Source organism: Rhineura floridana, chromosome 10 (genome assembly GCF_030035675.1).
Source record: "Rhineura floridana isolate rRhiFlo1 chromosome 10, rRhiFlo1.hap2, whole genome shotgun sequence".
NCBI classification, from domain to species: domain Eukaryota; kingdom Metazoa; phylum Chordata; class Lepidosauria; order Squamata; family Rhineuridae; genus Rhineura; species Rhineura floridana.
Genome location: NC_084489.1, coordinates 24391018 through 24416193, shown reverse-complemented (window position 1 = coordinate 24416193; position 25176 = coordinate 24391018). Strand labels below are relative to the sequence as shown.

The window sequence follows — 25176 nt, the reverse complement described above, 5'->3', positions numbered from 1 at the left end:
GAATACTGTTCAAAAAGCAAGGGACTTCTTGAGAAAAGCTTCAAAAGATATGGATGAAGATAAACTCAAAGATATGGATATAATTCCTGGGGAACAAAGTCAACAAAGATATGCAGAGGAAGGAAAGGAAGATGATGGATTAAAAGGAGCATCAGGCACATTTTAAAATACACGCTTAAAGATGGATTACAAATATCTAACTTAGAATATAAATGGAGCTAATACGGCGCAGAAGAGAAAGAAAGTGTTTCACTATTTGAAAAAATTAAAATTGGATATAATTTGTTTACAAGAAACTCATATTAAGAAGAAAGATTCCAAATATTTGATTTGTAAAAATTTGGGTGAAGAATTTATTTCGGCTGGACCAAAAAAAAAAAATGGAGTTGTTCTCTACATTAACCCACAATTGCTTCCTAAATTGGTATTACTGGATGATAGTGGTAGATTTGTGGGGGTTGAAATTACTCTACAGGGTACAAACATTTTGATAGTGGGTATCTATGCCCCCAATGAAGATAAAACAAGGTTTTACACAGGACTTATGGAAAAATTGTCAGAGTTTTCATATGACCATTGGTGCGTTATGGGTGATTGGAATGGGGTAATCACACCAAAAATTGATAGGCTTTCTGAAAAAAATATCAAAGAGACACAGGGTAAATTACCGAAGATTTGCTTTGAACTGATGGAACATTTAGAATTGGTGGATACCTGGAGATATATAAATGATAATGCAAAGGAATTTACTTATTTTTCAGAAAGACACAAAACATTCTCGAGGATTGATATGATCTGGATGTCTAAAATTTTAGCGAAGGACACTTTTAAAATGGATATATTACCAAAAACTTTTTCGGATCATAACCCTGTGATATTAACTTTAAAAAAGAAAAATCTTGGATTTAGATGGAGACTAAATGAATCTCTATTACAGAATGACAAAGTAGTACAAGAATGTAAGAAGAAATTAAAAGAGTTTTTTGAACATAATTTACATAAAGGAACAAGTGAAAATATCGTTTGGGATACAAGTAAGGCATTTATGAGGGGATATCTTATTAAATGTAACTCTGAATTAAAAAAAAAGAAACAACAGAAAATGCAATTAATTTTGGAAGAAATAAAACAAAAAGAGGAAGAATTGAAAAAGAATCCAACTAAAGTTTCTATTGTAAATCAAATCAAAATGTTACAGAAGCAAGTATCAATGCTGACAGTTAGAGAAATTGAAAGAAAACTAAATTTTGCTAAACAAAGGACTTTTGAATTTGCAAATAAACCTGGGAAATGGTTAGCATATAAATTAAGAAAAGAACGTCAAAAAAATATCATTTTAAAGATACAAGAAGGAGATGAGACGTTGACAGATAATGTAAAAATTAAAAAGATTTTTCATCAATATTATTCAACATTGTACAAATGTCAGGAAATTCCATCTGAAAAAATAGAAGAGTATATATCTAAACAGAATTTGCCTAAAATTACAGACTTTCAGAGACAAGCTATTAATGGCCCTATTACGTTAAGAGAGATATCTGAAGCTATAAACAAAATTAAATTAGGAAAGGCACCAGGACCAGATGGGTTATCTGCAATGTATTATAAATGTTTGGAGGAAGAACTCTTACTACCTTTACAGTCTACAATGAATCTTATTCTGCAAGAGGGAAAGATACCGGATAGTTGGAAAAATGCTAATATAACATTAATACCTAAAGAGGAGCAAGATTTAACTAAAACAAAAAATTATTGACCAATATCTCTATTGAATAATGACTATAAAATTTTTACAATGATCTTGGCAGAAAGATTGAAAATAATATTGCAACAATTTATTCAGGAAGATCAATCAGGGTTTTTACCTAAAAGACAATTACGTGACAACGTCAGAAATGTCTTGAAATATTTAGAACAACGAAATGATAAACAAGCAGCTTTGATTTTTTTAGATGCTGAAAAAGCATTTGATAATTTGAATTGGAAATTTATGTTTCAGGTTTTGGAGCAAATGGATTTTGGAGACAATTTTATAAAATGGATTAGATCGATTTATACATCTCAGAAGGCTCAGATAATTGTTAATGGAGATTTAACGGATTCATGTGAAATACAAAAGGGTACAAGACAGGGATGTCCTTTATCTCCTCTTTTATTTATTCTGGTCTTAGAAGTGCTGCTTAGAGATATAAGGCAAGATAAAAGAATTTCGGGATTAAAGATAAAAAAAGAAGAATATAAATTGAGAGCATTTGCTGATGATTTGATAATTGTACTAGAAAATCCTTTGGAAGGAATTAATGTATTGATGGACAAATTAAAAGAATTTGGACCGTTAGCAGGATTTAAGATCAACAATCAAAAAACAAAGATGTTGGTGAAAAATTTAACTTTAAGGGAACAGAAAGAGTTAATGGACAAGACAGATTTTACAATAGAGAAAAAGTTGAAATATTTAGGTATCATTATGACAAATAAAAATTCAAAGTTGTTTCATAATAATTATGAAAAATTATGGACAGAGATAAAGAAAGACTTGCTAAGATGGGATAAACTACAACTGTCATTAATGGGTAGAATATCTGTGATAAAAATGAATGTATTACCGAGAATGATGTTTTTGTTTCAAACAATACCTGTAATATCCTCTGATTTACCTTTTAAACAATGGCAAAAAGATATCTCTAAATTTGTATGGCAAGGAAAAAAACCAAGAGTCAAATTTAAATTACTACAAGATGCCAAAGAAAGAGGAGGACTGGGATTACCAAATCTGAGACTTTATTTTGCTGCCTGCTGTCTAGTCTGGATAAAGGAATGGATCTTATTGAGGAATAAAAGACTATTGGATTTGGAGGGCCATAATTTGAAGTGGGGATGGCATGGATATCTATGGTATGACAAAGTAAAAGTAAATGTAGACTTTAACAATCATTTTATAAGACGTCCTCTGTTGAAAATATGGAATAGATATAAACCAAGGTTTTATTCGAAAATACCATTATGTGTCTCAAGTCAAGAAGCGTTTTATAGAAGAGAAATGGCTGGAAAAGAGAAATGGTTAACTTATCAAGAACTATTAGAAAATGTACATGGAGAATATACAATGAAAGAGAGAGAACAACTGACAAAGGAAGGATATAGTTTTCAATGGTTTGCCTATTTACAATTGTTAGAAAGATATAAAATGGACAAGAAAATGTATGGGTTTGAAATAAGTAAATCTGATTTTGAAATAGGACTGTGTACAAATGATGAAAATATAATTGCGAAAATGTATAAACTCTTATTGAAAATGGATATGGAGGAAGAACAAGTAAAAGAGTGTATGGTAAAGTGGGCAAAAAATTTTGGTTATAATATACAAATGGATCAATGGGAAAATATGTGGAAAAAAGGTTTGAAATTTACACTATGCTATAATCTTAAAGAAAATTTTTATAAAATGATGTACCGTTGGTACATGACTCCAGAAAAGTTGTCAAAAATGTATAGTAATGTTTCTAATGTTTGTTGGAAATGTAAACAACAAGAAGGATCATTTTATCATATGTGGTGGTTATGTAAAAAGGCAAAATCATTTTGGGCACAGATAGGTAGGAAGATGCAAAAAATTCTAAAGATAAATATTCAGTCAAAACCAGAATTTTTTTTATTGGGTTTTATGGATAAACAAATAGAAAAGAAATATGGAAGAATAATATTATATATGATTACGGCAGCAAGATTATTATATGCACAAAAGTGGAAAATGGAATCAACACCAACAATGGAAGAATGGCTATTGAAATTAATGGACTTAGTAGAAATGGATAAATTGACATGTTTACTTAGAGAAAAATCGACGGATACATTTCTTAAGGAATGGAAGCCTCTCTTGGACTTTTTGTTGAAAGATCAAAATAAAATGATGATACTGGGATTTGACGATTAATTAAGACAGCCTATGGAGAAAAGGGATTCTGTATGTATATATTAAGGGACAGGTTTGATGTATATTATATACTTATAGCTGATCTGTGACAAATCGGAAGTCAACTATTTTATTTTCATTTTTTGTTGTTGTATTGTTATGTTTTTTTGACTTTGTTTTGTTTGTCTTTGGAAAAATTTGAATAAAAATTATATATATATAAAAAAAAAAAAGGCCCTAGATCTAGTAACAGCCCTCCGAGCTTCCCTATGGGACGGGACTCAGAGGAGGGCCTTAGATGTTGAACGTAGTGAGCGGGTAGGTTCATAGCGGGAGAGGCGTTCCGCAAGGTATTGTGGTCCCGCACCGTGTAAGGCTTTATAAGTCAAAACTAGCACTTTGAATCTAGCCCGGAAACAAATAGGTAGCCAGTGCAAACGCGCCAGAACAGGTGTTATATGTGTGGACCGTCTGGTCCTCGTCAGCAGTCTGGCTGTTGCGTTTTGCACTAGCTGTAGTTTCCAAATCGTCTTCAAAGGCAGCCCCACGTAGACTGCATTGCAGTAGTCCAATCTCGAGGTTACCAGAGCATGGACAACTGAGGTGAGGTCATCACTATCCAGATAGGGGCGTAGCTGGGCTACCAACTGAAGATGGTAGAACGCATTCCGTGCCACCGAGGCCACCTGAGCCTCAAGCGACAGGAATGGATCGAAAAGGACCCCCAAGCTACGAACCTGTTCCTTCAGGGGGAGTGTAACCCCATCCAGAACAGGTTTAAAGTCTGTTTTTATGATGTTTTAAAGTGTTTTTAGTGGTTTTGTTTGCCGCCCTGACCTCCTGCTGGGAGGAAGGGCAGGATATAAATCAAATAATAAATAAATAAATAAATAAAAATATCTTGAAAACACAGACTGGCATGAGATTTTGTTTATGTTTCTTGCCCACCTTTCACCCTAACATCTCAGGGCAGGTTACAAAGAGGGGTGTCCCACAAAACAAAGCTTTTTAACTGTCAAAGGCCAAGGTAAAGAAGTGTGTCTTCGGCAAATCGTGAAATTTGTACTGTACAATGACAATGCTGGATGCACCTCTGGGATATGCACAACCCTACCAACATTGACCTTAAAAGGTGTGCAGGCTCCTGGGATAGCAGAAGACATGAAATAAGTGAACACCAAGAGCTTGCCACATGTACAGTAAAGGTGAACGAGAGGGAGGAGAAGCTTTAAACACCCCCAGGCAACTACATCTGCCCCTTCATCCTCCTGCTAACCTTGTACTTGCCTACAGTTGCCATTCACCATCTGGCAAACCACTTACCATCAGCTCAGCAGCTGATAACAGGATTTCAGAACTTTGCAGCTGCTGCTAATTAACTACTATCAGCAGCAAAGGTATATAGCATTGGGTGGGCTGACTCCAAGGGGTCAACCCCAAAGAGATGACACAAAAGGGGTCACCCTTTGAGGTCATCACTTAGGGCTGGAACAAGGGTGAGGGCACCACCCCATTTTGGTTTCTTGCTTTGTTTTGCTTTCTTTCCCCACCTGATTTTGGAACAGAATCAGCCCTTATGGGTGACCTTTATCATGTGAGAGATGGGGAGTGCAACCCTGTTACTTCCCCTCGATCTCTCAGCAGCATTTGATACCACTGACCATGGTATCTTCCTAGACCAACTCAGTGGGATGCATATTGGAGGCACTGCATTATGGTGGTTCCACTCTTCCTTCAGGGTCGTGTCCAGAGTCTAACACTGGGTGAATGTTTCTCAGCCCCTGGCACTTGTGCTATGCGGTTCCACAGGGTACTATTCTCTCTTTAGTGCAATTTAACATCCATATGAAGCTGTTGGGAGTGTTCATTAGGCATTTTGGAGCAAGGTGTCAGCTGTATGCTGACGATGCACAGCTCTATTTCTCCATAACATCTGAATCAAGAGAAGCTGTAAAAGCTCTGGTTTGGTGTCTGCAGGCTGTAGTGGACTGGATGAGGGCCAATAAATTGACTGAATCCTGGGAAGACGGAGGCTCTTTGGTTAGGTGGTTCCCATGTTCGGGAGACAGGCAAGTTACCTGCTCTGTATGGGGTCACACTGCCTCCGAAGGACCAGGTCCGCAGCCTAGGGGTACACCTGAACTCGTCTTTGCCACTAAAGGCCCAAATATCCTCTGTGGCTAAGAGTGCCTTTCACCAGCTTTGTCTCATTCGTCAGCTATGGCCGTTCCTGGACAGTGATAGCCTGATGTCTATAGTCCATGCGTTGGTAATCCTGAGGGTGCATTACAGCAATGTGCTGTATGTGGGGCTGCCCTTGGCCCTGGTTTGGAAGCTCCAGCTGGTGCAAATTGCGGCTGCCAGACTGCTGGTGGGAGTACATGGCTGAGAATATGTGACATCACTCTTAAAACATCTGCACAACTTAGGCCACGGTATCTTAGGAATCTCTTGAACCCTTATATCCCAGCCTGATCACAGAGATCATTTGCAGGAACCGTTTTGTTGTCCCCTGAGTTGGCGAGGCTAATTTGACATTGACACGAAATCAAGCCTTCAGTGTCATTGGCCCAGTTCTCTGGAATGCTCTGCCAGCAGAGATTTAGCAAGCACCTTCTGTTTTAACTTTTAAATGCCTGCTGAAAACCTTTCTGTTCTGCCAGGCTTAGATGTCTTTTTGCAATAGTTTAACTTTGTTTTTATTGTATTTTTAGTGTTTTTGGTGTATGGTTCTTTTTTTAGCTTGTAAACCGCTTTGATGTTTTTAATGAAAGAGCAATACACAAATATATTTATAAATAAATACGTGGATTTTATTGGATGAGATGTGTCACAGGGCCAATTCAATGGGAAGCTCTCACACACAGCAGTGCGACCACATTATGTGCACATAAACGTTGCTTTTTAAGATTTTTTTAAAGTGAAGACAACCAATTTTGGTTTTGTAATTACATCTCAACTTCACATGACGATACTGCAGATAGTCGGTTAACAGATTTGTACCCTGTCTCCTCAAGAAACTTTTTAAGGTTGCTTACAGCTAAAAAGAGTTAAGCATCCAAATACCAGCCAGTGGACCATGACAAAAAACATAAGAACAACAGAGCATGAGAGCTAAACAGGACACTGAGACAGGTCAGCAGAAAATATTTATTCATTGGAGACATTGTTTTCACCCCTCTCTTCAACTGAAAAAAAAAAGTGTACAGAGCAGCTTACAAGACAGTCCCTGCTGACAGTGCGAATTAAAAGGACATCTCAAAAGGAAAAGAGATTGTGGAGGGAGGAGGAAACGAGTGAGCTCAGACCCTAGTTATTAATTACAGGGTTCTTGAAACGATCAGCCGAAATGGAAAAGTTTAAGGGGAGACAGAGCTCCAAGTTGCTGGTTTCTCAGCTGAACTAATGGAAAGGCCCTGCAGTCCCTCCTGGCTCTGCCCCTCCCATATCCCCCTGTTGATGGAATTGGTGCTGCTAAATGACAGGATACAAAATACAACAAAATCTAAACGAAGCATTACTAAAACAGGATAAGTTGAAAAGGCACAGGCACATCAAAGATGAAGCACTGGTGTGTACCTTTAAAGAAGGGGTGGGGAATCTGTGTCCCGCCAGATGTTGCGGGACTCCAACTCCCATCAGTTGGGTTCCTTCTGGGAGGAAGGGCAGGGTAGAAATTTAGAAAATAAATAAAATCTGGAGGGCCAGAGGCTCCCCATCCCTGCTTTAAAGCCTTACATGGTTTGGGACCAGGGGAGCTGACGGTGCACCTACTTGCACATGCCTTTATATCAGGAGTGGGAAATCTTGGGCCTGGGGGCCAAGGACAAGCCTCTCGGCCTCTCTGTCTGACCTGCAGAACTCTCCCAGGCCACACCCCTCACTTCACCCCCCCTCCCTGAGTATTTTTGCCTGGCCAGAACAAGTCCTTGAACATTAATGCCTCTTTGCTTACCTGGATTGACGATTGCAAAGGGTGTGAGTGCATGCAGAAACTAGCCTCCTGTACAAAAGTAAAAGTGCAGTCACTGCTCAGCCCACTTTTGTTTGTAGCCCCACTTGCAATTGACATGCCATCCTCAGAAGGGAAGGCAGATCTTGGGTTGAAAAAGTTCCCCACCCATGCCTTAAGTCACCCACAGAAGTCTTCCTCTGGCTCACCCTACCCTTCTGAGACAAGACAGGGGGCGACTAGAGAGAGCGCCCTCTTGGTCATGGCACCCTCCCTACCTGTGGAACTTAATCTCCAGGAAGGCTTTTATCTTTGTGCTGACCGATGAAGACACAGGTGATCATAGGAAAGGCTTGAAGGCCCACTGAGATCTGTTTGCAAAGCTTCTGGAGAAGAAAATCACTCACAGCCCTGCACTTCAATGTCAGTTCTTCTCCTCTGCATTAAGTCCTGGCAGCGATGTCTAGCACAGCTTGCTCCCAAGGTCTTCCACACCAGCAACAGATGCCTCCAGAGTATCTGACACCAAAGGGACAGCTTTCTGGGTACTTCCAAGGATCCATGTCACAAGCGGCATAAAACATTACAGGAGAACAGGAACAGATATCCTCTGGAGATAAAAAGGTACATTTTTGTACCTTTGTAAGGGTAAGGCTTCATCTCTTTCTCTTTTTTCATATATCCAAAGGCATTTGGCTACATGAATGCAATTAATATACCATAGAAAATTTGGGTTCATAAACAGCCAGACAAGGTTGCACTCAACTCCTACTCCGAGTAGACCCATTGAACCTAATTAGTCATGTCTATTCACTTTTATGGCTTTACTCTGAATAGGACTAGCATTGAATACCACCCACACGTTATAGCTTATGGCAAGTATGAATTGCCTTTAGGCAAGGGAAGCTTTTGTAATTAAGTTATTTTATTTTCCTGCACATCCAAGTGCTAGAAGTGCAATTTGTACCCTCATCTGTACAGTACTGGAGAAAGAAACAGCCTAATATGATCTGTATCTTTACAAGGAAAAAAATGTACTGATGCCTGGACTATGCATCCTAGCACATCCAAGGTCTATTAATTAAATGCAACATTCTGCTACATGTCAGATTCCTCAAGAGTACCAGAAATTCATCTTTCAGTCTCACAGTAGAAAAAGACCAAACTTCTATTGCATTACTCATTTAAGAGGTAATGATGAAGTGCCACTTTGAGGACCTATTGCCAAAGCACCCAAACTACAAGCTGTTAGAGAATGGCTACTTGCACAAGGAGACTGCTGTGCTTTACCCTGACAATATTTACACATTATAGCTTCTTCCAGCCTTGTACCTGGCAACCAAAGCTGCAAGCTAGGTGACAAGTTCTAGATCTAACATGGCACAAGTTCTTCGACACAGACAGCCAGGTCTCCTGAACCATTAGTCTGAAGGTCCAACACAGAACAGGAAGCAGCCCAAAGAAAGGACAATGTGCGGTGCAGACGTCCACATGAGTGTATTAGTCATTCCAACCAAGTAGCGCAAGAGTCTGCAGCATAGAGACTAAGCAGGTAAACTGCATGAAAACTTTTAAGGGATCTTGCCCTAGGGATGTATTGGTTTAACTATTTGTCAGCCTGGTTCTCAGTAAAGCAATTATCACCAGATGCCTTGTAGATGGGTTATAAAAAGTGCCCTGGAGCCCAGGGGTGTAGTCCTCTAGGGTTGCAAGGCGGGTGTCGTAGACCCTTTACTTTTTTGAGAGCAGGGTCCCAGCTAGGTCCCTATGTATGAGCCATCAGTATGGAAGGGGAGTGTGCTAGCCACTAAGAAGAGTCCTTGTCCTTTTGTGCTGATTGGAGCCAATCGGAGTGAAAGAAGGTGAATCAGCCACTGAGAAGACTCTTCTCAGTAGCTAACACATAACCTCCCCTTTCATGCTGATTAGCTCCATCTGTTATTGTGGAGTGTGGACTCAGAGGACTCGGAGGGTAAAGGAGACAAAGGTAAGTGGAAAAGGGGATGTGGCTGTGAGGGAGTGTGGCATGACTATCATGAAGGGCCCCTGCACTTCTAATTTTCCTACTACACTACCGCTGGAGACATTTGTTCTCCCCTATTTGGACACATTGAGTTTAACACATTCAAACTAGCTTTCACACTCTTGACATTCTGCATTCAGGTTACTGGGCCATATTGTAGTCTCTCCCTTCCCCCCCCCCACATATCTCCCTTAACCAGTATTAGAATCTGAAGAAATTCTGTTTATTTGAATTAAGTTTTAATGGACATTGTGTACTGTGTTCTGACATGAATATTGTGTGTATTTGATGCTAAAAGTTTTCTGTGTGGTCTGGTGAAAGTTAGTTTAACTGTTGCTTGGTGCCTTAACTGCCAGCTGTTAAGTTAGAATTATCAGTGTGCAAAAGAAGGATAGAAAGTGTGTGTAGTTTGATTGGAGGGTGCAGGTTTAGAATTTTCAGATAGACAGTGTGATTGGCTGGAGCTGGTCTAGAGAGGCCAGAAGAAGTATATATATGGCTGGGTGTGGTCAGCAGAGACTTAGTCAGAATTGTTGGTGCTTGGTGTTAGTGGAGTGTAGAAGACCATGTGAGCACAGGAAGGGTCTCAAGGAAGAAGGAACACCTGAGAGGCAGATGGAGTGGCTTGGTGGTTGAAGACTTGCTAGGAACAGCTGAATCACTAGGTTTAGGCTGAAGAGACAAGGGGAGAACCTGTCTGCAGCGCTGTGGAGAGAAGTGAGAAGCAGCTTGGTACGCTGGTCCCTGGTGACTGGTGGGCTTTCCAGAGGGAAGACTGCCAAGGCAATATAGCAAGATAAACCTGCACTTCAGTAGGTCAGTAAAGGGTTGGAAAAAGAGGCTTCCAGCAGATTCCCCAGTTACAGTGTTGGTGAGGCCTAACTGGGGTAGAGAGCAATTTGGCTACAGGGTTTTAACAAGGTAGCTACTTCCTTAAAGCTGTTTTAGGATAACATGAAAACCTGAATATTAGCTGTTGATATTTAAAGTGACTGTAACAAGTTAGTAAAGCATATGCTTATTTAAATACTACTGTACAATAGTACAATACATACTACTGTAAAATAACCAGATACGTTTGTGCAATTAATAGTCTTGTAACAAGCAAACAAAGCTGTATCTGACTGGCTTTGTATCATGCCTGTACCCTACAGTTACAAGATGATTGTTAAGGATTCAGAGGGAATAAGGGAGACTGGATGGTGGCAGTGGCATGGGTTTAAGAGAACCATTGGAATGGGAGTTGGATTTTGTTATCATAGAGTAAGTTAGTCAATGCCCCCTTCCCTCCATAGAGTCCATCAAATCTAGAAGAATGTCCTGCATTACAAAACTGAACCACATTTGAAAATAGTTCTGAAGACTTGAGTTATTTAGTAAAGTGCCCTTTGAAGTTCAACACCTGAATAGGGGAATAAAAGTCTCCATGAGTGATAACACTGGGTCTTTGTACCAGTTCTACCATGAGGCTGCAAAACAGTGAACAAAAGAAAGTTTGTGGCACCTTCAAGGCTAATAAATTTATTATGACATAAGCTTCCATGTACTAGAGCCACTTCATCAGATGCATAAAGCAGTGACCTGTGCTATATGAGGAAGGTAAAACTGTTAGCACTGAGGTTAGAGGGAAATGTTGCGAAAAGTATTAATTGCAATAATTATGCTAAATCTTAAAACATCATAAAAACAAACATAGTGGCCTTGGAAAACTAGATAGCACCTACAGTGGAATAAAAAACACAATCCTGATTCAGGCCACAGGTGACAGAATTGCAAGTGATGAACGAGACACACTGATTGCAGCCTAGGGCCGAAATAAGACACGGACAACTGCTGGGTTAAAATAATGGGCCACTTTATTAAACAGAACCCAATTAGTGTAATGAACCTGCAGAGGAACTTAAGTGCAGGAGCGTCCTGATGTCACAGGCAAAGCCTGCTTGCAGCTATAGGGCAATCAACCCCTGTCAGGGCAAGGGTCTGCCAAAGTACCAAACCACTGCCTTGGCCACACCCTGAAGGTGCATAGGAGAGCCAACCCACGTCACCGCCCCTCAGTGCCCTGAAACTCCAAATGGATGAGGCACATTGGCTCCAAAGGCAACCCGTATTCTGCCCCCGGGCCGTATAGCCCTGAGCTGCAGGCCTCCGGAGCCGCCTAAAGGTGTCACCTAGCTGCCCTTCCCATTTTAACCTTCTCCCGCACTTCTTTGCCCAAGTGACCATTTAAACATTAAACCAAACAAGCCAAATCAACCTATTAATAAAAATGCACCTAACCCTTGACACCATCCCCAACAAACCACAGTGCGGAGTAGGCAAAAGAAACCTGCCAGCAAAGCGAGGCAGGCCGGCCAAAAATTCCTAGTTGGCTCCAAAGCAACCAAGTTGATCACACTGCAGCAGAGGGAGGGTTGGGTGGGTGATGGACCATCAAAGGAGGGCTGAGAGAAGGCAGCACAGGCTTAAATTTGCCCAGCTGCCACACACCCCAGCGGCATGCCACATCAGCACATTCGCACCGCACACGCACATCTGCACCCTCAAGATGGTGGCCTAGGGTTCAGCCGCGGCCGCAAAGCTCACCCCACAACCGGGTAATTCCCAGAGTGCAGAGCGGGATTCCTCTCCATGCAAAGAGTTATCAGCAAATACTAGTTTTGGATCAATTGCAACAATTTACATGCATAGCTGCCACTGCTCATTTAAGAACACCTGAGTGAACGCTCGTGTGTTATGAGTGAACTCACAATAATTCAAGTGAAAAATGAAAAATGAGGAAGATAAACAAAAAACAGAACGAGCAAAAATAACACCCACCCACAATTCTGCCTAAGCCTTCTGTCCCACAATACTTCCTTCAGCTATAAGGTAGTCGAGCTTTTTTCAGATGTAGGAAAACGAAAAGAAAGAAGAAAATGAAAGAAGAGAGAAAACGAAGAAATGGAGAAAACTGAATTCTTTTTCCCACTCTACCCCATGCCCTTGCTTCCTCAGGGTTCAAATTTATAGCAGGACTCTCTTGAGATCCACAGGCTGCAAGTGTAAAATTTCTTCCATGGAACAGAAATGTCATTTGTTCTGGAAATGTATGACAAGGGGGTCACAAGGGATTACTGGCACAGGGAGATTTGGAACATTGCACTGAACATTAGTTTCTCATGTGTAAACATGAGGACTGCCAAAGGACAAAGTTGAACAGATTCATATTGGACTGGTATTTATTACCTATGCTAATAAAACAGACAACATTAGCACATACCAATATGCTCTCACCTTGAAGTCTGATTTGCTTGCAAACCTTGGCCTCAGATTAATGCACCTAAGCAGCTGGGCACACCTGAAAGGAACCACAGAAAAAGGAGCTAAGTCTACAATGCTCAAAACCTCCAACAGTTGGCACATCTAATGTACTTAAAATGATGCCTGTTATATTCTATTTGTTTTATGGGTGCTATTGGAAAATGAATAAAAATAATAGTAAAAATATGTCAGGTGTGGGTGATAAGACAGACAGATTCTGCTTTAAAACAGGCCTAGAGCTCAGTTCACCACTTGTACCTGCTGCTTTTAGCAATTTCGCAGCCTTAGGACAACACGTTAAAAAGAGATGAGCTGTTAATGGACCACATAATGATGCAATACTCTGGAGCTTGAAATGCAGACAAAAAAAGGGTCAAGTCACATCTCCATGAGCTTTAAAAAACCCACACAAATTGGTACTGTGTGTCCTCTCAATCAGGGATGGGGAACTTGTGGTCTTCCAGATGCTGTTAAGATTCCCAACTCCCAGCCAACCAGTGTGGTCAATACTGAGAGATAATGGGAGATGGAATCCAACAACATATGGAGACTAACAGGAGCCCCACCCCTGCAACAAACTTTAGTTTAGGGTTACACGTGAACCTGGCCAGTGCATAAGCTTCATATGGATTTCCTGCATTGGTAGAGGGTTGGACTAGATGACTTTTGAAATCCCTTGCAACATTCAACAATTCTGCAAAAAACTGATTACCAGGTTTGGATGGATTTGAAGTTCAAAATGAAGTGCTTTGGACACTCTCTCCTCCGGGTCCTACTTTTCCTTAGCATCTGCAATCGCTCAGACTACTCTGCATTGATTCAGATTCATAAATTGTGCTGTCACACATAGATCCATAATGTGCCAAGCCAAAACAAAAAACAAAACCCTGCCCCAGGGGATGGCTTATCTCCTCACAATAAAACAGACCAAGATCCAGACATTGATCCATATGAAGATGAGTAGTGAGCAAGAATAATAATTAAAAAAAAGCAGTTTGCAAGTGATTTTGACTTCAGCATAAATCAGAAGAGCCCACACGGTACATGTATACCATGCTTGAGAGAGAACCTAATCCACCCAGCAAGGCTCCTCTCAAGATGCACTGCAGTGGGGCATATCATGACGACCTTTTTATTTTTTAAGAGCGATCCCTTTCTGTATAGGAAAACCTCTATAAACAAAGAGGCCAGAACACCATGAGCCAAGGAAATATGATCTCAAAGACAGTTGAGCAAAGAATGCGATCATGCAAGAGTCTCCTGCTGGCATTAGTTTGTCTTTTAATTGGCACATAATATATGAACCCTTATCTTGAGCCAGGCAATGCTGGGCCCAGCAAGGTTTTTTTTTTAAAAAAAATGAAAATGAAGCTGCTTTTATTTTCTTAAACCCCAGGAGTCTGCAGTCAGTATTTAATAAATTAAATTTGCAGCATAAAAAAATAGGGTTTTGGATGCATGGTTATTTTGTACATCAATATATTTGTTTTAAAAAGAAAGAAAACAACTACAATTTATTGTACGGTCACAGACCCAATAAGAGAAATAATCAGATGAAAGAAAACAGTCTATAAAACATTTAAAATATACAATAAAATATAAATAGGACTTTTAACATTACAGTTCAAAAGAGAGGACCATCTTGCATATTCTTTGAACTGAAAAAAGGAACTTAGCTACTAGCTCTGTGGTCAGCTTGTTGGTATCAGCCAAAGATGTTTCGAAGGCCAGTCCAAAGACCTACCAGGAAACCTTTCCATAATAGGACCAAGGAATCTAGTACGTTCTTCCCTAAAACAAGAAAGAAGATTATAAGAGGGTGGCATATTGAAAGACTGAAATTTTCTTTACTCCGCATCTGCTAAGACATCAACAATATTTGTCCAAGAAAAGAAAGATGGAAAGATGGAAAAAGTTATGCACAATCCTATTTTATTACACTGTATATTTTTGAATGTTGGGTGTAAATACAGAACAATCTATGTGTGTGTTAGTTTCTTGGAACAAATCAAGCTAAGTTTGCAACGGCTCACATTTTGAGATTAACACATAATCAGTCTAGATACTCTGAGTGATGTTTCCTTCAGAATGATCATGATTTGGCTAAAGCCCTCTTCAGGCATTACAATTGGTTAAATTCACGAGGGGAGGGTAGTGGAAAGGAATGTGCTAGATCTCCCCATCTATCACCATCACTGCTGCCGTCCAACTCATGGAAGTAGGAAGTCTGAAGTGGGGAGCCTTCGGTACTCCTGAAGACTCCCCATGCATTTTAGAACCTTGGAAAAATCAGGGTTCTAAAACATGCAGGGAGCTTCCACAAGGACTCCCCACTTCAGACCTTCACCTTCCATAAGACAGAAGGGACCCAAGGCGAGGGGGCAGCTGGCATGCTTATCCCTCCTCTTGTCCCCCTCCCCCTGTGCTTACTTTATTCTAATTGTAACTTCTGAAGAGGCTTAAGGAGTTAAACCCAGAACGTATCGCATATTTATCCAGAGAGATTTTATTCCTGCTGGATCTCATTGTTTCTTGATATTTTAAGTTTGTAAACTATCCTGGACCCAAACCTGATGAAGGGCAGTACATACATTTTTTTACTAAGCAAGGAAGCAGACACTCATGTACACATCTGCAAAGATACCATTTATTCAGGTATAAGCCAGGCTTGGAAGATTATTTTACATTGATAGCATAATCAGAGAAAGGAAGTTACTCTTGCTAGACTTCTGTTGGTGCAAACTGTTGTGTTAAGAGCGCGTAGGCTGTCCAAAATCCCATTAAAATTGACACTTCTGTTACTATGGGAGTAGCCAAATGGAGGATCTATCCAGTTTTGCAGAATGTAAAAGAAAAATACCTTGCTGATATTTTAAAGGATTCTGGCAACCTGACTTTCATGTGGCTTTTAAAAACATTTTTGCTTTTTAATAAGTAAAGAAGGCAAGTTCCCACACTTGTACTGGTATTCACAAGTGAACGTCATCACAAGTGAATTTATTTAGCAAAATGTTATTGACTGTATTACAGATATCTGAATGTATTCATGGAAATTTTAACCTTGGTGTTTGGTAACGGCTAAAAGTGAAACAAACTATTACAACACAGGGCGTTTCTAAGGGTCAAGTTTTGCATTTGGCTAGACTCCATGAACATGGCCTCTTGTACATAGTATACAGCCAGCGTGGTGTGGTAGTTAATGTTAGGCTAGGAATGGGAGATCCAAGTTCAAATCCCCACCTCACTTATAAAGCTGACTACGTGATAGTGGGCCACTCACACTCTCTCAGACTAGCCTACCTCAGAGGTTGTTGTTAGGACCAAGGGGGAGGGAGGAGCATGTATGCCTCCTTGAAGAAAAAGTGAGATGGAAACGCAATAGATGTCCCACATTTCCTCTGAAATTATGTGGTTTTGGCACTTTCACTCCTTGGAATATCTTGTTTCTCCCCCCCCCATATGTTACATGAATCCATAGGGCAGTTTTCTGGATAAAGCATTCACAAAAAGCTATTCAGGGTCAGCAGAGCTTAGATTCCATTTGCCTGTGAACAAAGAGACCTGTGCAAACTTCACAGTCAAACTTCAGCAAAAGAATTATTGCCTGCTACAAGTTCCACAAGTGCTGGTTGGAGACCTCTACAGTTATCACACAGGCTGATTGTGTAGCTTCTGAAATTCTGCTTCGGCAGGAAATGTCAAGACCCACATACAATTACTCATTAAGTTGCTTGCTCTTGCTGGGAAATGGAAGAATGATGACAGATGTGATGCCTTTGTGTTTGACCTGGATGGCAGAGGGAGGAAGGGGAGTTCTGAAATATTACACTAAAATAATCCAGTCAGCATAACCGAAGACTGCAACATTTTGCTCCAGGGCTGGCAGGAAGATGAAGAGGTACAAATTTCATTGGGATCAGATAGGGGAGGGGAACATAAGAAGAGCCTGCTGGATCAGGCCAGTGGCCCATCTAGCCTAGCATCCTGTTCTCACAGTAGCCCAATGGGAAGCCCACAAGCAGGACCTGAGTGCAAGAGCACTCTCCCCTCCTGCAGTTTCCAGCAACTGGTCTTCAGAAGCATACTGCCTCCGACTAGGGAGGCAGAGCACAGCCATTGTGGCTAGTAGCCATTGGTAGTTTTATCTTCCATTAATTTGTCTAATCCTCTTTTAAAGCCATCCAACTTGGTGGCCATCGCTACCTTTCACTGCCTGAAAAAGGACTTCAAAAAGAACCAATGTCAAAAACCCCAGAAGAAATGGAGTTTGATTAGAGCTGCAGCAAACAATACCGCTGGTCACATGAAGAAAGACACTGTGCTTTGATCCAGAGAATGAAATGGAACAAAATATGTGCTGCATCAACATATCTCCAAGGTGCCCCTTGCCCACCAAAAGTTGTTTGTTAAGACTCCGGTCTCTTCCGAGGAGGCACAGAAAGTGGCACAGATAAGATGATAGATTGGCAAAGAAAAGGACACCCCCTCCCTTTTGCAAAGTATTGCGAAAAAGGCAAGCTTGAAGACACTTTGCTCTTAACTGAAAACTGAAACACAGCTGTGTTTGGTATTTTACCCATTACTTAGTAACCAACAGAAGGATTGGGCATATTCAAAACCACTTTTACAGAGCTAATTATTCCACAATGTGCTCTTAACCACCCAATAATTGTAACAAGCTGGCCAATTAACGAGATGGAAAAGAGTGGATTGTGTCCAACCTTTTGATGTGGGTTTATAGTTAAAGTGGGCACTATAACTCAGAGGGACTGTTTCAAGCCCTGATAAGGCAGCCTTCCTGTCATATGGAGATTGCGTCCAGTCAATAGGCCATGATCCACCACTGGGATTAAGAATGTAATATCTGCGCAAGTCTGGGGCAGGCAGGTACACCACATTAACTCAAGACCAATGAAGCACAACTCTAGTAATTGAAGGCAGAGCTAATACATAGCAGAGAGATGGAGTCAGGCTTAGAACTGAGCCAACAGGTTCCAATTTAAATTCCACACATGAACTTCTGCACCTGCTAGACTGGAATAATTTCCTACTGCAAAGTCAGAAGATGGCTGATTACCAAAGTCACCCACACTAAGCTTTGATTTTATTGTACTCAAAACTGACAGAGAATCATAACCATTGGCAATAGAAGACACCTGCCTGCACCATATTGGCTGCCACTGGAAGCGAGTAGCTTCAAAAGGTTTAACAGCAATTACAGGCTCACTTTTGAGGATTCAAGTGCGAGTTCAAATGATTCAAGTGCGAGTTCAAATGCATGCAACATTAGAACTGTGAAAAATCCTATGTTGTTTCAATGGTGTTTCTTTCCCTGCTGCATTCTCTAAAAATCTGTGACCGCGAGGAGGTTCTACACATGTCTAACAAGGAGAGGAATCTAAAGATCAGAAAGTAACCTGTCAAACAATGAAAAAGGTTTGTGTTATAGCAATGTAATTTTAAAACTAATTTCTAATTATGGTAAACTGCACTGGGACAATTTTCATATTACCTTTATTCAAGTGGTGAAGAAGCTGGACATTTGTAGAGCTGTATTTAGCAAATGCACAAGGAGTGAATTGTAAAGAGTTGGCCCTGTTCACACTGAACACTCTTCAATAAATTATTTCTGCTGTGAGAACTCTGTTTAGACAGACAACAGGAGAGAAATTAGAGGCACAGATGATGCAGATAAACTGGAGATCATGTAACGTTCATCATTAATCCCCATCCAGATCCTAATTCCCCCCCTCCACTTCTAATCCAATTCACTTGTGTGATCACATTGCCTCCTTTACAACACAGCCTGGTTCAGCAAATGAAGATCAGCAAACTTGGAAGGAGAATGAGTACGAAAACTGCTGAGCCAGGTTTGCAGAGCCTTTAATTTGCTAGAACAGATTCAAAATGGTAAAATATCACATATCAAGCTGCCTTATACCAAGTCAGACCACATTGCTCCATGTCTATTCTAACTTCTCTCCAAGTTGTTTTCCAGTTTGTTACTCAAGATTTGTTAAAAAAAAAAGATGCTGGGGAGTGAATCTGGGGCCTTAGTCCAGGATTAGGCTGCAATCCTCAACACTCACTAGGGAGTACATCTGAATAAACACAGTGGGACTTACCAATTCAGTAAATATACATAGGATTACACTGTCAAATGTGTGATCTACTACTGAGCTATGGGCTCTCCCCAAAAGGCACTAGACACTGCTGGCTCTTGGAATAGGGAAAGGCAGGATTTGTACATCAGGACCCAATGGCACAAGTTGTGGGTACTTACAAGTAAACTTCTGTGACACAGCAACTGATGAACAGGGACCAGAATGAAGTAGTTCCTATCTGAAGATAAACCACACACACTTCCTTCATTACATGTTTTCTTAACAGTGAAAATCCAAACACACAATAGAAAAGGCACATCTTCTTGATGCTGTTGTAAAGCAGAAGTTTGAGAAGAATTGTTTCTTCTTTTACAGAGCTCTGAAGACACCCAGACATAAAGGAAAGTGAGCTTTAAAAGATTTATTAACATATTGTTGTACATTATTTTACAGAAATGGAATGTTAAAATATACAACCTAGATCAGTAAAAAAAGAAAAAAAATCATATGATTGTATACTGGCAGACCAAATACAAGATGCACCTTTAAAAAATGCTCATTTCCCCAACCATATAGCTCAGTTTAAAAAGTTACAAATACATGTTACATTAGATGCCACTAATTACATTCTTGTTTATCAGCAGGGTAATGAAGGAAGACCTCTTGCCCATTGCCACTACCAAATGTTAGGTGGTTTCACGCTCAGAGTTCCATCTAACATGTTGTAGAAATTCATAGTGGGTACTTTTTTTTTCAATCAGAGGGGAGTTTAATGGTTTGAAGAGCTCACACTCTTGGTCAGAATAGTAAGTCCTGAATCATTGTTTGTTAAGAAATTAGGGTTGGCAACTTAACTTTGTTCAAATGTGCTGTCTAACTGCTTAGCTCTCCCTTTCCATTCTTCAAATTATTCTCATATCTTCTCACAGCTACTGCTGGTGGAATCCTGCTTCCTATGTCAAATAAAAATTTCAGCCTCATTTTGATGAGTACATACCTTATACCAGTGGTCCATGCTATGCTTCAGAAAAGTTCTAGGAAGCCTATCAGAGGTTTCACAATGAGAAGAGAAAGGTAGAGAATTTTTCTGTTAAGCCAGTATGCCCACCACTACAAATTCTGGCCTGCAATGCACAGCTATAGGTAAGTTCTGGGTGTGTTAAAGGGCACAGCCTCAGTTCATGCAAAGGCATGGTGAGGCTCAACAGGACTGGTCAGAACCTCTTGAAGTGAGAAAGTGTCTTAGAACACTCCCCAGAGTTCTCTGCAACACACAGTGGCTCCTTGGCAGTAAAGTTAACATACAAAGGATTCCCTGAAGGTTTGTAGTTTGAAACTGCAGATCATATAATTTGCCTAGGAACCACTTTTTGCAGCTTACATGAACAAATACATTGTCACTGCCAACACTTAAAAGGGATAGAGGAAATGTTTTCACTAATGAAATGGAGTTTAAGGATTCAACAAGGATTCACTCTATAGCTCTTTCAAATGCTGCAGTGTATAGAATCAAGGGCAATCAATCATTTAGTTGATTGATACTTTCTGACTTGACGAATCCACTGAGTCTGAATATATTACTGTTACTTAAAGATTCAGTATTAGGTGCCTTTTGAGATATTGAAGGGAAGTGCAAAGTATCCAACTACTTAATAAAGCAAGCCACTTTTCATTAGAATGCCATCTTCAACTGTTTTCTTTTTTCTTTCTATCATTGGGACACTCCAGAACCAAAACATAGCCTCAAAAATTAGCACCTGTACCCTTAACTCTCAGCACCTTCACTTAACGTTTGCTCCAATAGATTAAAATTGACCCCTATCGGTCAGTCAACACAATTTAGTGACTAGTAATTCATGTTTGCAGCCTAGAATTCAAAGCAAAATCTTTGCTGAAGCTATGCCTTAAACACATAACAAATGCCACATATGAAAAACTGGGCTGATAACAAGCAACCTCTGAACATCATTGATACCATCTCTTTCAGACACATAGGGAGCTATTGTCTACTGAGAGACATAGAAAAGGAGTACCAAAATGAAGTCAGTTTTTCAAATAAATGCTGGACACACAGCTTTGAGTATTTAATATTGTATTTTTACAGTTTCTACCACTGTGGCACTAAACATACCAGTGTACTCTAGATAATGTCTTCCATCAGCTTGAGAATTTTCTAAGAGCAGCAGCTTATATTGTTCTGCTTCTGAACTGCAACCACAAATTTGGCTTCATGACTGGGCTAATTTAGAACAATGCACTTCTGTCTTTTCAATATATCCAGCAGAACACAGGGCAGACAGTGTACTTAAAATAATCTGGCTACACAGTTTGGGGCTTTTGAGTTTCACTGCACAGAGCTGGATCAGAAGCCAGAGTCATCTAAGGAAAGCTACCCCTATTGGGCATAAGGAAATGGATGTAGCCAAAATTGTAGAAAAAGCTCCTCCTCTGGCGAGATCTGTGTAACAGAGTGCTAACTGAGGTCAACAAATGAGTTTGCTCAAATAAAGGAGGCAGACAGAGTAGAATAAGGCTTAGACCGTAGTGTGCACTGACTTAGAAGGAGGAAGCAAGTAGGAATGAGATCTGAAGCTTAAAGACTAAGACAAGGAAGTATAAATAGCAAGGTATGCTATCAAGAAGATCAGCACTGAAATTAACTCATTGGCAATGGTGAAGTGGGAACTTTCCATACCAGCATGTCTGCTTTACAAAGCAAAACTGTCAGGAAAATCCCACTCTGCCTCAAAACCATCCAAGGAAACAAACAGAAAAAGACAACAGAAACAAGTTTCTGGATTTATAAAAAGCATATTGGAGTATGCAAGCAATATAAGCATGCATCTACTTTTGCAAGGTGAGCAAATGGAATGGAATAAAAGCTTCTGAGGCCTCAAGTGAACAAGGAAGTGTTTTCCCAATTCCTTGGAGAAACTTGAATTAATCGACACAAGTGGGGGGAAAATCTGACTGTAAAATGCCCATTCTGAAATACTTACATTTCAGGGCCATTTACAAATTACATGGCATTAAACCTCAAGGTTGCCACATCTGTACACTTGAGTCACAGCCAATCTTGGCTCCCTGATATTTTAATAGGTATATTTATATACCTCTTAAGAGTTCTGGAATTCTACCAGTGTGTATACATAAATATGTAAAGTTTCAATAGAACTCTGGAAAAGATGACGTCTGAGAAGTTAGGGTAGGTTATAAGTATATTTACTTCTAAATTACTGGCTTGGTTAGATTGTCCCAACCTCAGCATCTGGCACCAGCACTAATGATCCTTGAAAAATTATTGAATCACAATTGCTACAACAGAGACTCTGATTTAAGTTCAAGGGAGGGGATATCCCTGAATAGTAAACACAGTGCTGTCATATGTGATAGCTGCAATATTTAAAGTCTTGCATTAACATTGGCATTATAAAAATACAGTAATTTGAAACACCAGGAAATAGTAATATGTCACCTACAGGCTAATAAAATTTCACAACCATGCGCCACCAGAAACCACTGCATTGCTTCCTTTCATTGGACAGAAGAAAATATTAGGTGGCAAACATGGGGTGCCTCCAAAGTAAAAAGTGGGGTGCAGGAGACATTTGCAGGGCAGACAGCTACTTACACCTTCTCCACCTGCTACTTTTCATCTGTAGTCCTTCCCTGGATGGTTTTCCTTGAGTTTGGCTATACGATTAGCTTTCCCAACAAGAAAGACAAAACCAAATGGGGAGGAGGAAGAACATCCAAAGAAAACTAGTGGACAGGAGAAGAGTCAAACACTTGCACCATTGCTGCTCCTTTGCAAATACCCCACCGTGACCCTTTTATTTACACATGGAAAGCAAACAGAGGATTGGGAATTGTGTTTGCCAAACATCTAGTTCTGTCCATTGCAGCATACTGAATAAACTAGGAATATAGTTACTGTAAGTGCCTAGTCCTCCTCATCCTGAAGAAAGCAGTGCCTGCTGTACTTTGCATGCTACAGATGAAAATTTAAACAATTGCTGAAGATGTTATCAGTGGATTGTACACTCGTTTTGGTTTTTTTGAGAGATGTGGATGAGTAACAGGGAACTGAATGTGCCTGCACATACACACACACACACACATTTGTGTGCAAGGTAACAGTAGCAGTTTTGACACCTGCATGTTTGCAAATTAACACAATTAAGTAGAAATGGGACTGGAAATGGTCTTAAGGGAAGCCAAATTAAATTCTTAAGAATCAAATAATGTGAGAATCTTATTTTTGCTACCTAAACACGTGAAAAATTTCACTCATTTTTATTCAACGCTTTTCCATTCTGTTACAAACTTTACAAGGTACTTTAATTGCTTCCTTTTTTGTGGAAACAAATATATTATTAACAGCTCACAATTTTACTTAGTGAGCTTCTTGCCTACCCTATCCCACATAACTCATTCTACAATTTATGGTAAGCCACAGCAGCATAAAGTTTTATTGGTTCAAGAAATATAGGTGCTTCCTTCAATCCTATGCCTATGGTTATGCATGCTTATGCCCATTTATATCAATGGAATGAAGCATGAATAATTGGGTATAAAATCATAACCACTGTCAAAAGCCTGACTAATAGCACTGGACACAAATTACTATGATCTGCCATCGAGACAACCTTGAACAAAAAACCAAAATCATACAAAAGTCAATCCAGGTCCCATCCCCATGAAATGTCTCACTTTGCCCATCTTTGTGACTACTCAACTAAAGAGGGTCAGCCTGGAGATTAAAATAGTACAAGAAAATAACTACCTGAAACATTTTTTTAAAAATACCCGTTAAATTACCTTAACTGGCAGCACTTGAGATGGTAATTCTTATTTCCTTCTGATTTTTTTAAAAAAATTGCATAGCTCCTAAATTATGCTTTTTATTTTTGCTGCTGCATTGATACTCACAAGCAGTAAAAGTGAATTTAGTATATTTATACGGAAATGAACACAGTATGTAGGTTTTGATTAACTCTATAGTTTGATCAACAATGTCAATTAATGATCTGCCTTGATTACATTTTGCTCTTTGGGCTGCACTCTGACAAAGCTTTACTTACAAAAAAAAACCCTAAATCAAGGAATGTTGGATTCTTTCACAGAAAAAATATGAACAGCATAGAGGGTGTGGAATTTCATGAGCAAGTTCACACCACTTGACTGTATGTACTTCATAGTTTGCTTTTACTCCCCTCTCCCCAGCTCATGGTGCATAAGAGGAGATTTCACCCCCAAATGGCATCTTCCTTGTATAACGTCCCAGAGTCTTGATCTAGAGCGCACAGCTTCCATTCAAGAAACAATGTGAGAACATCTTGCTTCTGTAGATAGCTTTAAAAAAAATTAACTGAAAGTTAGTAACTTTGGCCTGTAGATACAAAATATTATCTGTAAAGTCTGTGGGAAGACTACTTCTCCGGGATGTGCAGCATTTTCAGAATTCCTGTGTCTCCTTTAGCTGAGTGCTGGTACACTGAGCTCCCAACTTTATATCATTTGTCCCATGTCATGCTCCATCTCTTCCCAGTTCAAAGTGAACAGAAGTCCAGTCTCACATTAGCATCTGAAGATGGCACTCGAAATCCTTTACATGTGATGATCAGTGTGAGAGACTAGAAAGGAATTCATGGAGAAGGAAGTTAGATTTCTTGGAAGCAGATTGTGTTCTGTAAACAGCAGCCTTTTTTTTTTTTGCAGGGAGGGGAGAACGTATGAGACCCTCTCTGGTCACCACTTTTTCTGAGATTTAAAAATAGGATATCCATGTGTGTACAAACAGCCACAAGCACTGACTGTTACTGAGAAAACTATTCTCTTACATTTAATAATATTGTTGCATTTAATAACAGCAACCTCT

At 39.9% G+C, this 25176-nt stretch overlaps 1 protein-coding gene across 3 annotated transcripts in view; it reads right to left on the bottom strand.

Annotated features, from left to right (window-relative positions):
- Nucleotides 1–19701: 19701 nt before the first annotated feature.
- ZNRF2 (zinc and ring finger 2) overlaps nt 19702–25176 on the bottom strand; it is an 83099-nt gene continuing 77624 nt past the window's right edge. For all 3 annotated transcript variants that reach the window (XM_061586893.1, XM_061586891.1, XM_061586892.1), the window contains one exon: nt 19702–24931. In XM_061586893.1, the coding sequence (XP_061442877.1) occupies nt 24919–24931 (13 nt within the window). In that variant the 3' untranslated portion in view covers nt 19702–24918. The remainder of the gene's footprint in view (nt 24932–25176) is intronic.